The 16,407-nt window shown below is 30.3% G+C and overlaps 1 protein-coding gene across 1 annotated transcript in view; it reads right to left on the minus strand.

The window, feature by feature from the left end:
* The window catches only part of LOC143067842 (uncharacterized), a 97,929-nt gene that overhangs the window by 58,624 nt on the left and 22,898 nt on the right, over positions 1–16,407 (minus strand). The window contains exons 14-23 of the mRNA XM_076241423.1: positions 15,956–16,157; positions 14,854–14,904; positions 14,372–14,596; positions 10,976–11,017; positions 10,541–10,765; positions 6,947–6,976; positions 5,116–5,391; positions 4,485–4,568; positions 2,103–2,350; positions 613–932 (exon numbers count right to left, since the gene is read on the minus strand). Coding sequence (XP_076097538.1) covers positions 613–932; positions 2,103–2,350; positions 4,485–4,568; positions 5,116–5,391; positions 6,947–6,976; positions 10,541–10,765; positions 10,976–11,017; positions 14,372–14,596; positions 14,854–14,904; positions 15,956–16,157 — 1,703 coding nt within the window. The remainder of the gene's footprint in view (positions 1–612; positions 933–2,102; positions 2,351–4,484; positions 4,569–5,115; positions 5,392–6,946; positions 6,977–10,540; positions 10,766–10,975; positions 11,018–14,371; positions 14,597–14,853; positions 14,905–15,955; positions 16,158–16,407) is intronic.

Genomic DNA, 16,407 nt, shown 5'->3' on the forward strand with positions numbered 1-16,407 from the left:
ATTAAAATCAATAGCTCCAATAGGGGAAGTCCAACAATTTCGACAAGAATTTGTCCTGTTGATCATTTTTGCAGTTCATAACTTTCTGAACTAGTTTTTTCGTGATATTAAAACGGTGGTCTGAAGACAATATCTTATTTTTCAAACTGAGCTTGGGGATTTATAATGTGTCTAAGATTTTGAATGATACTGTTTGAATAGAAAACCAGAGTTTAATGCAAGATTCTCACGGAGCAAATTAATTTTTCAATCTTGTAACTTTCATTTTTCGCATGTTATTTAGATAAAGTAAATGTATAGGAGCCCATAATCAGTTGTTAGATGTAGTTCATTCAATCGATTGTTCAACTCTTAGTATTAAATGTTGGAATGTGTAGACACATTCTTCGACTTCTCAAAGTAATACGGTATTGGTATCAATTAAAAATTAGCACTTTTACAGAAGGAAAGGTGCTTTTAATAAGAAATGGTATTTCAGACATAAAACTACACTACCAAGAAAACTAAGGAACTATAATCACTTATCAGTTGAGGAATATTCCATTCTCTTACAGGAAATACAATCTTTACAAAATATGAATATCCTACAAAAATAGCACAACATTTGCTTACTCTTCAAGTTCTTCTCCGGAATCATCAATCACTTCCCATTCTTGTCCCCATAGAACATCTCTTTGCCTTTTTGGTACAGTTGAAATGTCTGTTCCGTTTCTTAGCATAAACCGGTTACCGTCTGTACAATCACCACATATGCCTTCTGCGTACTGTGAGTAGTTTTTAGGGACATCTAGTTCTATTCTTGACTTCCCATCCCATATAACACGTATGTCACATTCTTCTGAATATATTTCTAGTTCTCTAGTTTCTTTTCGAATGTTTATTCCACAATTTTCGATGGTGTACGCTAATGATGAAACTTCCAAGTTATCCACCTAAATAGATTGAATTTGTAAAAATAAAAAAATCTATTACCACATAATGAGACATTTTATCTATATTGTAAAACAATTAATTAAAGAACACCTAGTAACGTAAAACAATGATTTTTAAACACAAAATATGAATAGACAAGAGAAACGAGATATTCTCTGTTTGCTTTCGGGTATTATATCACCAAAAAATTCTCTCTCTTTCTTAATGATGTTTGTAATAGGGAGCACAGCTACATTAGATGCATAACAACATCAGTTAAAACCTTGGAAATTTAAAAACTATAACACAATGTATAATCAAAGTTAATATTGAAACTTTTGAAATTCAATTATTGCACTCCTGCCAACATAAGTATTAAATAGAACTTTCGCTTTTGATTGGTTACTGGTTTTTATGCACGATTTCCTTTGATTCCAGAGTCTATACAATTTATCTTAGAAACGCCATTAAAGTTTAGCCAGATTGTACTCTTAAATCCTGATTTACATATCATTTATAAAGAATACTTATTTTGGAAAGGACTCCTTTAATTGCATCGTAAGATTAATATTTTCTTTATTCACGTTTTGACACAAGTTTGAATATCCCACATGAATTTTGGTGAATGATATTACGTGCAGTCATGAATATTAAATTTAATAAGGACAAAAAACTTTAAGTTAGAACGCATCAAAATAGGTTTCCTCAAATCAGAGTTCCGGATTTCTATGAATTTATATAATGTAATTATCACTGTGTAAAATAAGTTGCTATTTGATGTACCAATGAAAACTAGTTAGAGGGTAAAATACTTTGACTTTTTTAAGAGTCATCACTTGATTAAGTAGTTGATAAATGACTACAAAAGTAGCAATATTTAGCGATTGACGAAGACAAAAATACATAGGTAAAAATAAGCTCAAGTACTTTGCTGGTGTATTATTGACTTGCAAATCAATAAAATATTCACTTAACGAGATAAGTTGTGTATGTTCTAGGCGTGTACTGCTTTAAAAGGATAGTTAAACAATGGTGACCGATTTAGTTACTGATTCGATATACAAAAGTATAATTTTAATACAATAGGATGGAATCTAGACTAAACTACTAAACTACAAACGAAATCTTCTTGTACATTTAAGTATAGAATATACCAAAGCTAAAAGAAGTTATTAATAACAAATACCAACCATGAATACACCATCTTTCATGATTCTAATTTTTTCACCACATATTGTAACATCCGCCATTTTTGTGTAAGAAACCGAAGTTTTTGTTCCTCTTCGTTCATTTTTGACTTCAACGTTCCATTTACACTTTTCGTATGGAAATTCCTCCGTGGACCTAGAAAACGTGTATTGACATATTCCTTGGATATCCGATTTGATATTATTGAAATCGTAATAATGGACATCACCAGATCCAGTACAACGACAACCTGCAATAGAATTGTGAAACACAATAAAAATTCTGGCATACCGTTTAGTTGCTATTACCTGCCATACAATCTAATCTTATCAAAGTCCAATTAATTGAAAGACACACATAGTTAACAAGACAAGACAACTACAGGTGAGTCTTAAGGAAATGACAGATGTTTTGTTCAAATTAAAGTTGACAAGCTCGAAATCGTTCTTAATTTCTGAATAAAAACTGAATTTATTAAGTCTATAATGTAACAACAGGTACGGGCATAACGAGCAAGCCAGAATACAAAGACCATAAGATAGGACCAAAGGACAAACAACGTAAAAAAGGACAATCAATACAATTAGGGAACAAAATGGTAAAGCAACAAAAATACCGATCCCCATGGGAATATCAAAATAGAAAGTCCTTTCTAAAATGACAAAACCAAAAGCTCAAACACATCAAACGAACGGAAAGTAACTGTCATATTCTTGACTTGGAACCGGCATATCGTATCTTCTGTCGATAATAATAGTATACAGTTATTTGTATGAAAGTGGAACAACTCTATCTTGAAAATGTCAGATATTGATGTTATATCAGATATATTTTAGGTACTTATTCCTCTGTAAAACATCTGACAGTGTCAATGAATCATTGATTATTTAACGAATTGATATCATAAAAAAAACGGTAGTTGTTGTTGAAAATCTCACAATTGGTGTATTCAGCTCATTATTTAGTACTTGAGTTATGTGATTTATCTTCAGTTAACGGCGATAACTATAGAAATAATTTAAAACATCCTCATTCCAAGCTGAACGAAGACGGACTTGGCTTTGCTATAATATCCTAATGTAACAAATAAATAGCTTTTAATATATTTAGGTGTGTATATGTCAATTTGGTAGGTATGAGTATTCTGATGAGGGATAAAAGGATGAAAAGGGAATCGGACAAACAGAATATATTTTAAAAATATGCATAAGTATATGGCAATCAAAAGGAAAAAAAAAATACCAAACTCTGAAGAAAATTCAAAACAAAAAATATATAGCCAAATTTCAAAGTCATGACACAATTTTTTTCATTATTGTTTATTTTTTTATGTTAAACATTTTATTTACTTGTTACCATATGATAGAGAATATCTAGGATACTAACATTATAAGTTATATCATTATTTATGTATCTTTCAACAATCCTAAGTACCCAAGTACACCTTGAAGCAGACGATAACGAATTTATCTCCGTTCTTATCCAAAACGGCAACATTTTTTTTTAAATTATTTATTTAAAAGGTTTTATATAATTTTAAAAATAAGTCATATTTTAAATGGGTGTAGGGTGTAGGGATTTAAAATAAAGTCAAGTATAGTTTTCTTACTATATCTCGGCTCACTATTTTTATATATATCAGGTTTGATAAGTGTTTAGACATTTTTATTTCTGTTCTCGTACTATGCACACCAAAATTATTTATTTTGTAAATAATATTTCCGCTCTATATTTATAATGTATAAAAAAGAAGATGTGGTATGATTGAGACCAAAATGACACAGACAATAACAACTATAGGTCACCATACGGCCTTCAACAATGTGCCTTTATTAATTCAGCCCTTATTTTTAATGATTTTTGTATTTCCATTGTGTCATAGATAAATTTTTTTTTCGTTTAGTGTATGTTAACTTATGTAAATATGTCTTTGATTGAGTGAGTCATTTCAATTGATATTTAATAGTGTGTCTTTTTATGTTGGAACCTGTCCCATTGGCATTTATATCACATTTTCTTATATCAATTTAATGCTGAAGTAGAGAAACCAGAACAAATCGAGTTTGGCGCTCAATGTCGTGATCATTACGCTGACGACAGAATACGTTAACATTAGTCAGTTGCATATTTAGGTCATTAACGGGATAGCCAAGTTATGGCTTTACTATGATTAAAGATCCTTTTAATAGTAAATATCGTTAGTGGATTACATATTTGAATGACACCCTTTATGGATAACGCATATGAAGTCCCATATAGTCTCTAGGGTAGAGGGTAGCAATATCCGGGTACTTGAAGACGGGTCATTCGCCAATCGAAATTAAAAAAAAATTAATCCAGGCATATATATATTTTATAATTTCTTAGCAATTTATATTTCTTACCTGAACCACTTTTTCTTCGTTTATTTCTCCTTTCTTTCCTTAGCCTTCTTAACCTTCTCCTTCGATCTTTCCGGTTCTTTCCAACTAAAATATATCAATGCTCACAAAATCATGACTACGAAAAAAATCGGTTTTAAAGAGCATAGGAAAATACTCATTTATTGGAAGCTCAGTTGGCAGAATGTCATTTATCTAAAATAGCTAAACAATGGATGCTGTGTTATTTGTACATTTTTATCTTAATTAAAATAGTATTAGAAAAGTGTCAAACACATCACCTAAGTTCAATAAATAAACTTCCACAAAGAAGAAAACGGTTGCCTCTGTGGAGTGTTTACAATAAAGTACCAAACATATCATTCACAGGAATGAAACCATTACCATTTCCAATGTGTAAATTCAAACATATTTTTCCAAAGAAAGGAAAGTTCTTTAAAGAGGGATTAACAAAATACAAAACTTAAAAAAATTAAAAAGGGAAAAGACCATAACATCTGACAAAATCAAATGCTTAAGAGAGATTTATAAGACAGACTTATAGATAGTCATGTTATCAAAATAGATTAATATAAATACATTATTTTAATATATTTCTGTAATAATATCTATAACAACTTAAAAAAATACTTACCACATGTATATTTGACCGCAAGATACTTAGATGTATTTGGACATGGATCACCAAAAAATGCTTTGTTTGCTTGTAGTCTACATCCTTTCCTCCCATTACACTTCTTCTGGACAATTGCCTCGGCATCTTCTTTGGAACAACCTGTTGTTTGAGCACTTCCGTCATTGCATGTATCTTTGTCAGCCCGACCATAAAATGCACTCAAGATTTTAATACGTCTTCTGCCTCTACACCTCAAAATCATCCTCTTTTTATAACAAGCAGTTCTACTTTTTTCTGAAAGATATGTTTGATTTAAATAAAAAGAGTAATTCATTATATTGGCCTACCTGAAAATATTGAATCAATAATGACAGCCTTATTATCGTATCAAAAACGAGTAAATCACAACTAAACTAATTATATGGTTCATATTATAGATAAACTTTGGTGATAGTTGTAATAAGCATAGACCAAAAGAAATTAATCTTCCAGGTTAGGTTTTTGTTGTCTCTGTGTATCTGATATCAAAAGGCCGATGTTTGGAGCAAACTAAAAAAACACACAAAATCGATCATATCCATATTTAAGTGTACAGAATTTACTTTGAAAGCAACAGTAGTAAAACGAGGTGTGGTAGATGTCTACACTGAAAGCTGCTGATAAATACCACAATGTTACAATTGAATTACACAAGAAACCTTTTAAGTGAAGTAAAGTCACACAGCACATGTTTGTTGAAAAGAAATGCCTAACACGTCTGAAATTTTTCCAATTGTTTACTTCCATTTGATCAGAGAATTGTGCTCACCTTCATCATGTTCATAACATTTTTTTGTAAAGAATATAGCTAAAGATCATAGGTGTGCTAAGTTTATCAAAGTCAAAATCCTATTTTCTTTTTTATTTACGGCTTATCATCATATACTATTAAAACCCGCATTTAACTAGCATTCCAAATACAGGATATAAGACTAATGGTCTAAGTATAGATATATTAACGGGAACGATAAAGAACAGCAATGTACACATGAATTATTGCTTTTTAAGATATATGTTTATTAATTATTTATATGAATTGAAACGCAAAATCAAAAAGAAAGAAATGAATAAATCCATGATGTTTCGTCATATGTTGTCTTAAAACCGGCAGTGATTGTGCGATTGAAATAGCTATTTCAAAGCATCATCCCGCTATCCAGTATTCTCGAGTACTGACACAAAAGTATGGACATTTAAAAAATGATACAGTAGGCAAATAAAGTAGCTAATATTGTATTTCTGCCCAACAAAGCTTGATTCTTTGTTTGATTGTAATGTGTCTTAAAATTTTGTATTGTGTTTTGATATTAAAATATGTTGACCTTCTAATTCACTGAAAACACATTAATTTACAGAAGCTTATCAGTTAAACTGGTACCGGATATATTTTTTGTTTAATAAGCAAATATGTAGGATCTTCTTTGAATGGAATTCAATGTCAATGAAGAAACATGAAAACGGAGAGTCATATTTGAACCCCTTTGTAACTGTGTTGCATTGAAAAAACCTTTTTTCAATCCAATTTGATAATTTTCCCCATCCAATTGATGAACATGAGTTCTTTTGTATTTTGTTAATCAGATTGTGTGTGGTCTATCAGAAAATTGTTCATGCAATCACTGATCTGATAAACAAGATCGAAGTTCACTCAAGTTCATTCAAATGTGCATAGTCGTCTTCAAATACATCTCAAACCTTTCATGCAACTTAATGAAAAATAGATATTAAAATATACTTTATGTCAGTGAAATGCATAAAATGAAACATTTGATATAGATAACAAACGTTTCAAAGATCATTGTGATGTTACCTTTAACTTTTCTTGGTTCTTTTTCTGGTTCTGAAATAAAATTATTTATACTTCCCATTAGATCAATTTGAAAAAGTAACGATTTTTTTTTATTTAAAAACCATACGTTGAAGAGAAATAACTATTTTTGCAATTATAAAAAAGAAGATGTGGTATGATTGCCAATGAGACAACTATCCACAAAAGACCAAAATGACACAGACATTAACAACTATAGGTCACCGTACGGCCTTCAACAATGAGCAAAGCCCATACCGCATAGTGAGCTATAAAAGGCCCTGATAAGACAATGTAAAACAATTCAAACGAGAAAACTAACGGCCTTTATGTCAAAAAATGAACGAAAAACAAATAAGTAACACATAAACAAACGACAACCACTGAATTACAGGCTCCTGACTTGGGACAGGCACATACATAAATAATTTAGTTTCAATGCATTTCAAAAGAGGGCTGATATTGGAAAGTGTTTTTTTCAGTTTAAACAAAAATGAATTATGTTAATATAGTCATTTCATATTATAAAACGTAAATAAAGGCAACATTAGTATACCGCTGTTCAAAACTCGTAAATCCATGGACAAAAACAAAATTTGGGTAACAAACTAAAACCTAGGGAAACACATTAAACACAAGAGAACAACGACACAACATTTAAATGCAACACAAGCATTAGACAAAATTGGATAAATCTGTTTATCACATAAGGATATATGTTTTTGAAAATAATTTAGTCAACAACCAAATGTAGTTTAATTTTCTTTAGTAGCAATTGGAAACAAATTTCAATTGACATATTTCAGTTTAACAAAACATCAATAATTAAAGAAAATATTGAGAAGTACATGTGGTATACGAAACTTTTGATGTTAGTTTAAGAGAACATTTTGTTGGAAAAAACAAATGTTCTGGATAAACGAGACAATGCTGATACCTCGAAACACAAAAGTTTAACTATAACAATTAATTCAAATTTGAAAACAGGGGGTAAAAGTTGTTCTCCAAACGGAATTAGTTTTGTCCCACTATTACAAATCATGTCAATGATTGACACCAGAAATTGTTAACATTATGTTTAACTTAGTTTATAACATAATCTAATGAAAAAAAGTATAAGAAAGCATATAAAATCCTATGTAAATTCAAGAAAAAAAAGGAAGCCCATACATCTTACAAAATCAAAAGCTCACCTCAAAATCTCAAGAATGTTTAAAACAACTGTATTATTCATGACTTGGTACAAGAGAATCGTGATGAGTTCTTGTTGTTGTTTTTACAAGTTGAACCTAGTATTTCAGTTATTTATAGTTCCGTCATATTGACAAAAGATGAAAGTTACTCTATAAATACTAAAATTTCTAAATATTTCTGTCTTTAACCGTAATAAAAAAATTTGAAACGTTCAACTTTATTTTTGTCATTTGAATTATAAACTACCTTTAACATGAAAGACATAAAATTCCTTTTACAAATGAATTCACAGTATGTTTTGCCTGTTGAAAAGAGAAATCTGACGGTAACCTGAAGGACGTTTACTTAATAAAGACTAACTATTGTTGATATCAGAGTAACACTACAATGTTTGCACTTACTATTTCTTTTCACTTAATATAAAACTTGACTGTTAACACACATATTTCTGTTTATAAAGATATTCCTGTCATAAAGTGAGGTACATCTTTCAACTAAGTTAAGTTCTTTATGGTTAATTGTTACATAAAATATTACTTATTTGACAAACGTGTTTCAATCAATACAACTTTACGTCATTAGGGTTTAAGATATAAAACCACTTCATAGCCCCATTGCTTTCTATGTTTAATTTCGCAATTTCAAGCATTAATTGCTACTTTGTCGTAAGTTCAAATTAAGTGTCAGTTATGTCATGTCAAAACTGTACCTTATCCTGACTCGTGCTGAAAAAATCAACATACACTTAATTGCATATTAGAGCGTACTGGTTCACGGAAATTTGATAGTACAAAAACAGGAACTTCTGATCTGAACAACAGGCCAAATAAGCCCTCCTATTAAAATGTCATACTACTTTATTTTTCAAACAAAACTTCCAACAAGGGTTCTACAGTGATCCCTAGTCCCTAAGCTTTCTTTGATACTAAAACTACTCACATATTCCCTCTATTGACAAAGATACAGCTATGCGTAGGAACTAATTTGTTTAAAATATGCACTTCTTTCTTGTATGTTCTTTTCGACCGGGCCTGAATTAATGGTTCCTTACCTTAACCTCCTATATAACCAACAATGACATAATGGCTAAGATAGAAAAATATGCAAAGCTGAGAATGTTAGAACGTAGAACTTATTCGTTCAATTGATAAAAACATTTTGATAACTAATCCCTTCTACATGAAATATCTAAATAGGTTCTAACAAATATTGTAAAAGCTTACCTTTACAGTCTACAAACAAAAAACCAAATGATATGTTACAAATTAATTTTTAGTATATATTCATATCAAAAACGTATAATCATATTCAATTGACTTTATGTAGAAACCGTGTGATATTAATTCAGGAAGCTTGGTTTAATATTAATACACCTTTTCTAGCCGTATGAAGTAGATTAAGTTTCCTTTAAAAAGAAGAAATGGTGTTTTTATTCAAATTAACTATATATCGTAAATAAACATTATTATATTCTTTCAGGCTTTTAGACAAAATATGAATTAGAGACGTTGAAGTTTACTCATAATGATAAATACAACAACAACTGCTAACTATTTACTATATGATTTATAACTCTTAAATTCACAATATTAGATAGTTGGAAGTTAAATTCGTTGCACATTGTGCTAGTGACCCTGTATAAAATTAATTAGGTCACTCGTGCATTCTGTAACTTATATTATCCTACCTCCTTCACATTTGTAGGAATATCATGGATTAAAAGCGAACATATGGAGAAAGTGTATATTTTAACTTATATGTGCGGTTGTGTTTTATTTAAATACACGGTTAGTATCAGTGCTGCTTTCCTTTATTAAAAAGTAGGTTCTTAATATTGAAGATTTGTTTACTTAAATAACCAGCCACAAGTTTGAATTCAACATGTTCAGTTAACTGGTAAGATAGATTCGTTGCACAGCTAGTACGATATATACAGGGACAGAAAATTCAATATGGGATCAAAGGTTTATACAAACCTCATATGTAATTTACTGACTAACGTTATTTCGTATTCGTATAACAGACTTTAAAACATAATATTTTATGAAAATAGGCTAATAAACCAGTCATACATATGCTGTCCTTTTCATGTCAAAAACGTCGTTTTACAATGTGTCTCTTGTAATTTTATTACGGTTTTGCCCATTTTACCGTTAAAAGTATAATATTTGTTGACATACGAATATGCAACTCCAAATGTGAATATTTATCTTCGCCTTTGTGTTGATATTTACAAGAATAGACGCATTATTGATGTAATGTCTTATTTTCAAATCAAGCAACTTACTAACAACATTTAAAGACTTGAACAAAACGATTCATATTTGAGTAGCACAGAATTGAATTACAGGATGTTAAATTGAAATCAAGAAACATTTACATCATGTAATAACCAATATTTACCTTTAATACGATATGTTACTTTAAATTTTCCTGAACATTTATTTCGAACTATAACGTCATTCGTCTTCCTTCTTAATCTGTATTCTTTCTTTTTACATGAACCTTCCAAAAGCTCAACTTTTACAACTCTCTTAAGATCTGATGCTTCAACTTTACAAGATTTCCACTTTTTCGTTTCAGCTGTACAATCAACTGTTACGTCTTTTTTGCAAGATGCAGGAAGAGCTGTAAATTAACAAATAACAGCTCATTCAGCACAATGTATGAAAACATGTTGCATCTATTAAAGTTATAATGTACAAATTGTTTTGTCTATTATCATGGTAGTTATCCAATCATATTTGTATGAGTATGTCAAATGGTTTAGTAAAACGAGTAAAACTCTTATAAATACTATTATATTAAATCCTGTATATGATAGAAATATATACATACTTTGTTCCTCTTCTTTTGGTGGTGGTGTTTCAGGTTCAGGTTCTGTAAATGTTGAAATATTTATATTACTGTACATGTAGGTCAAATTTAAAACGAGACAAAAATGAGCGTTACCATCAACATTATTGTTAACTACGACTCCCAACAATTATTTAAGGAATGAATGTAATATTTTTTCTGTCTATGAAGAAATAACATAAAAAATTTGGTGCACACTGAATAACGCGCGTAATGTGCACCACATTTTTTATGTTATTTCGAATAGACAGAAAAAATATTACAGTCATTTCTTATAATTTAATTCTTAATTCCATTTTAAACCGTAGAAAACCATGAAAAACGTTGATGACGTTATGGTCACAAGACTAAATTATATCTTTGGGCTGATAACAAAATAACGTCAGCCAATCAGAAGACGCGTTACATTAAAAATTAAATTATAAGTTAACATCACACAAAAAAATATTCGGAGTTTCTATTATAGATGAAAACTAGAAATAATCAATGCTACAAAAGATGTGAATTTTATCTTTAAGCTCGATGTCGCGGAAACCAAATAATTATTTTCGCAATTAATTAACAGTGATCTTTATGTGTACAACCGCTTGCAAGCTGCTTTAGGAGTACGCAACACAGTACACATTTTAAAAAACCGTGTGTGCAGTTGCAAAAATGAATGAATGAGACTTGATAAGAAGTTCACAATAAAAAAATCAACACAGGATGGGAATGTTAACTTTACAACTATTTAAGGCAACATATTGTGTTATTTAAGAATTGAATGCTTCAAGTCGATTGGTTTGGAGTGTAAAAGCGTTGACCAAAGTACATTGTCTAAAATGGGTGCCTGGTCAATGCTTTTACAACCCTATAAATGATTAAAAGATGCATTCAATACTTATAATTACATTTGTTTGATAGGATCATGAAACACAATTTGTATCAAGTTTTTTTTCTTTTATTTACTTCAGCACTTCATTGTGGAAGGTCGTGTCATCACGTTTGTTACATTTCATTTTGAAATGAAGATTAATGTCAGAGTAACGCAAAATTGCTGTTATCCAACTGAAATATTGTCTAGTGATAGAACATACATGTAATGTACCTATAGAGTATAAAATATTATCTGCACTTTAAATTGCATTGTAATTACTATGAAACTGGCATATTTACATACATTTTCCTGTTTAAAAAGATACTCCTATCTGACAAAAAAGTGCACAATTGCTAAAATCTAAAGAAATCCGAAACTGATAATGTTATAATGCAGGACTTATTAAATCAATAGACAACATGTTGACTACTATTTCCTTCTCCATAAGGTCTCTTATTAGGCTTGGACAAAATCAAAAAGTGTTAAATTTATAGCTTACCTTCACAGTCTGCAAACAAAAAAGATAAGACACATGATAATTGATAAGACAAAAGTTAACCGATAAGACACATGTTAACGGATAAGACACATGTTAACTTATAAAACACATGTTAAGACGTAGATATTATTCAAAGAACAATGGAAGAATGTTCTGAATATTTGAGACGTGATTCCTTATATAATCGGGCCATCAGTTTAAATTCAACATGTTAAGATATACGTTTACGTATAATGATCAACATTTTATAAATATTTATATATTATATACAACGAAAAAACCCACCAATATTGATAGTCGGAAAGATTAACACGCTATAGAGTAGTCTTGTGTGAACGTTTATATCTTATTAGGTCACTGACACACTGTGTAGCAAGTATTATCCTACATATCATACATTTCTAGAAATATCATCGGTTGATAGTGAACATATGGTGACAGTATACATTAAATACTGATTTAGCTTTGCTTTTTTAAAAACACATTTTAACAGCAGAGCTGCTTTCCTTTATCAATACAAAATAAATGATTAAAAGTTAACAAGCTCTTGTTGTTGACCTTTGTTTTCAATAGACCAATGGAAAAAGTTCTTATTTGTCTAAATCCAACATGTTAAGATAGTCGGAAAAAGAGATTCGTTATACAGAGTGATAATGAACTTGTAAGATATGTAGTTTGAGAACATTAAGCTTAAGCATTATTATAAGGTTTTTATAGTTCATGTGATTTTTTTTATATTTAGCAACTTACTATTGACATTTAAAGACTTTAAACTAAACAATCTATATTTTAGTTAAAGAGATTTGAATTACCGGTTATTTTTTTGAAATCAAGCAACATTTATATCATCTTATAACTAATATTTACCTTTAACACGATATATGACTTTAAATTTTCAAGAACAGAATAGAAGCATTGCGGGCGTATAGTGTACGAACATTTACAAAATGATGTTTCACAAATGATATCGGATATGTTCCTTACGTCGTAACTACAATGCCCTTCCCTTTTATGAATGTGACCTACCGAATTAGACTATTTACCGGATTTGTTATCACATAAGCAACACGACGGGTGCCACATGTGGAGCCGGATTTTCTTACCCTTCCAGAGTACCTGAGATCACCCCAATTTTTGGTGGGGTTCTTGTTGCTTACTTTCGATTTATGAATTTTATCCTTCCTCTGGTATCTTTCGTCCCTCTTCTTGAGTTAAACAGATTTGAATTCAATGACGTTATTTTGAATTGTACCCCGTACATGTGAAATAAAATCTATTATCATAGAGAAATACTAGAACACACCCGTGATAATATCAAAATCGTAAATACACCGTTTGGTGGTGCTCCTGTCAGATGGAGAACGTACAGATAAAGAAATAGGTAACAGGTAAATATACTATTGGTATTGGTATCGGATTCGACCCGGAACTTGTTAATTATTGGCAATATCAATTATGTGGAAAACAAAAGGGTCTGGAGTGGTGTAATTTTTAATCTACACCATTGTCCTATATTAGCTATATATAAAGTTGAATTATTTGATTTGTCGTTTTTACCCGATGATGGCTGACAAATTGGACCTCGTTATTTTAGTATTACAGATATCCACAGACAGATGGTTCATGGCTGCAGTGATAAAATATTCTAAACTATGTGAATATATCTGACAGGTATAAATATCAGTCTTTTTCCGTATTTTAAAAAGGTCTCTATCTCTGTCTCAAATCAAATCCTTCTTGATAAAACTTCCCTGAGAATGTAAGATTGCTTTCATTTTAATTAAAACAAACGTGAAAGAACAAATCGAAAAGTTTACTTGGTTATTTAAATAAACATGGAAAGCGAGTTTAAAAATCCAACCTAATCAAGTTTTTTTTTTGTATCAGCTTCGAATATACTTCAATCGGAACAGGAGGCTGCTTGATTAAACAAAACCCAAATAATAAGAAAAATTTGGATTTGTGTTTAATAAGTGGCTAGATTTGATACATGTATAAGCATTATCTTAAAACTAATATTTACCTTTAATACTATACGTGACTTTGAATTTTCCAGAACATTTATTTCTAACTATAACGGCGTTCTTCTTTTTTCTTAATTTGTATTCTTTATTATTACATGAACTCTCTAAAGGCTCAATTTCTGTAACTCTCTTAAGATCTGATGCTACGACTTTACAAGACTTCCATTTTCTCGTCTTGGCTGTACATTCAACAATTATGTCTTTTTTGCAAGATGCAGAAACAGCTGTAAATAAAGGTGAGTATTGTTTACTAATGTTCAATTAACGCTATTCGCAAAAAAGAGAAACATCAAGGTCTCAACTAAAAGACGAGGTAATGAGAGAAGCAGTGTACTTCTACATCATATATACCATCAAGATCTAATACAAAGATCATTTGATAAATACGGAGTCTTAAATTCAGATCAATGCAAATATTTCGTATACACAAGTGTTTTATATAGTTGATTCATACTTAGCATGTACAGAAATATATACATACTTGGTTCCTCTTCATTTGGCGGTGTTAATTGCTCCTCTTGATTAGGTTTTTCTGTAAAAGTTGAAATAGTTATAAAGCGTTATGTAAATTATAACGAGACGAAAACAATTAATTATGCAATTTACTGTCAATTGGAAGAAAGATATTTTTTCTTCATAACATCAGTTTTCAAATTAAAACAAAATTGTTTATAAAAAAACCAAAGATACCAGATACATAATTTGTATTTTGTTAAAAAGTCTCAGAATTAATTAAATATTCTTTTAATTATGGAACGTAAAACACAAATGCAGCATCGATGCAAGAATAATAAGGCAGATTGTAGTCTGTTATCTTTAATGGTAAAATAGCAGTACACAATCAGTCTAGTTCTTCGATTATTTCTGCAAATTTTTAGACAAATTTGCAAATAATATGATAGACTAAAATAAAACTGAGAATTGCAAATAAAATGTGTGAAAAGATGACATCCCGACCAAATAGTAAGTAACAGTCCTAGGCAACCAATGGGTCTTCAACGAGAAAATCAAACGCCCAGAGGCGTGCCTCATTTTGCCCTCAAACTAATTGTGTATTAGTTCAGCAAATGGACTGTTTATTTGAGAAAAAAAAAAGAACTAAATATTGAGAATGACTCCCTTTTTCTGCTTACAAACAGTGATGTTGGCATACAACTTGAAATTGTTATGCTGTCTGTAAGACACAAATGATAACCCGTCTGACCATAGGAAATTATAAATTTTACACTCAGTATGATGATCTATGTTTTATTCTGATGTTTGCAGACTGAAAATCTAGCCAAAAGGTTTCAACTTTAACTCAATACTTGCGGCTACAACCTTTTCTTAAATATATTACAAATTTGACTTAGTCTGTTTAAAAAAAACTTACTACTTGGTTGTGTTCGATTTTAATGCTCTACTAAGCTTTATAAGGAGAAAATGTATCTTTACAGATGAAAGAACTACCGACATCAATATTAAACTAGATTTCAACTTGTCGTTTTGTTGTAGATAAGTTTAAAAAAAAGTTTTCCAATATTAGGAACGCACAAAACGTCAGATGAAAAAGTGGTCTAAATTATACAACTTCTAAAACGAACCTATACATTTGGAAGGATCATCAATATCTTGTTCAAATCCTTCAACACACATGCATTTCCTAGTTCCGCCTTCAATTCTACACTCTTGCTTTTCCCCAGTGCATTTAACATCAGTTTTTTCGATAAGAGCTTGTTTGCCATCTTTATCAACACATTGCTTAAAATTACCACATTCAGATTGATATGGATATGTGTCACCAACCTGTAACAACGAAGTAGCAATGCAGTGATTTACATTTAATTAGTCATGCTCAATATTCTATATCCTGAGAGGTACCACTTTTTGTTTTTTACAGCTTTTACATTAATTCTAGCAAGACAATTCTTTGTTTGGCTTGCTTACTTTGTTTGTATCAATGTTTGCCATGCCAACAAAGCAAGCAAGCCAAACAAAGATTTGTCTTGCTAACATTAATGTAAAAGCTGTAATTTCAGAGATCTTTATCTTTCAA

Source organism: Mytilus galloprovincialis, chromosome 3, assembly GCF_965363235.1.
Source record: "Mytilus galloprovincialis chromosome 3, xbMytGall1.hap1.1, whole genome shotgun sequence".
Taxonomy (NCBI): domain Eukaryota; kingdom Metazoa; phylum Mollusca; class Bivalvia; order Mytilida; family Mytilidae; genus Mytilus; species Mytilus galloprovincialis.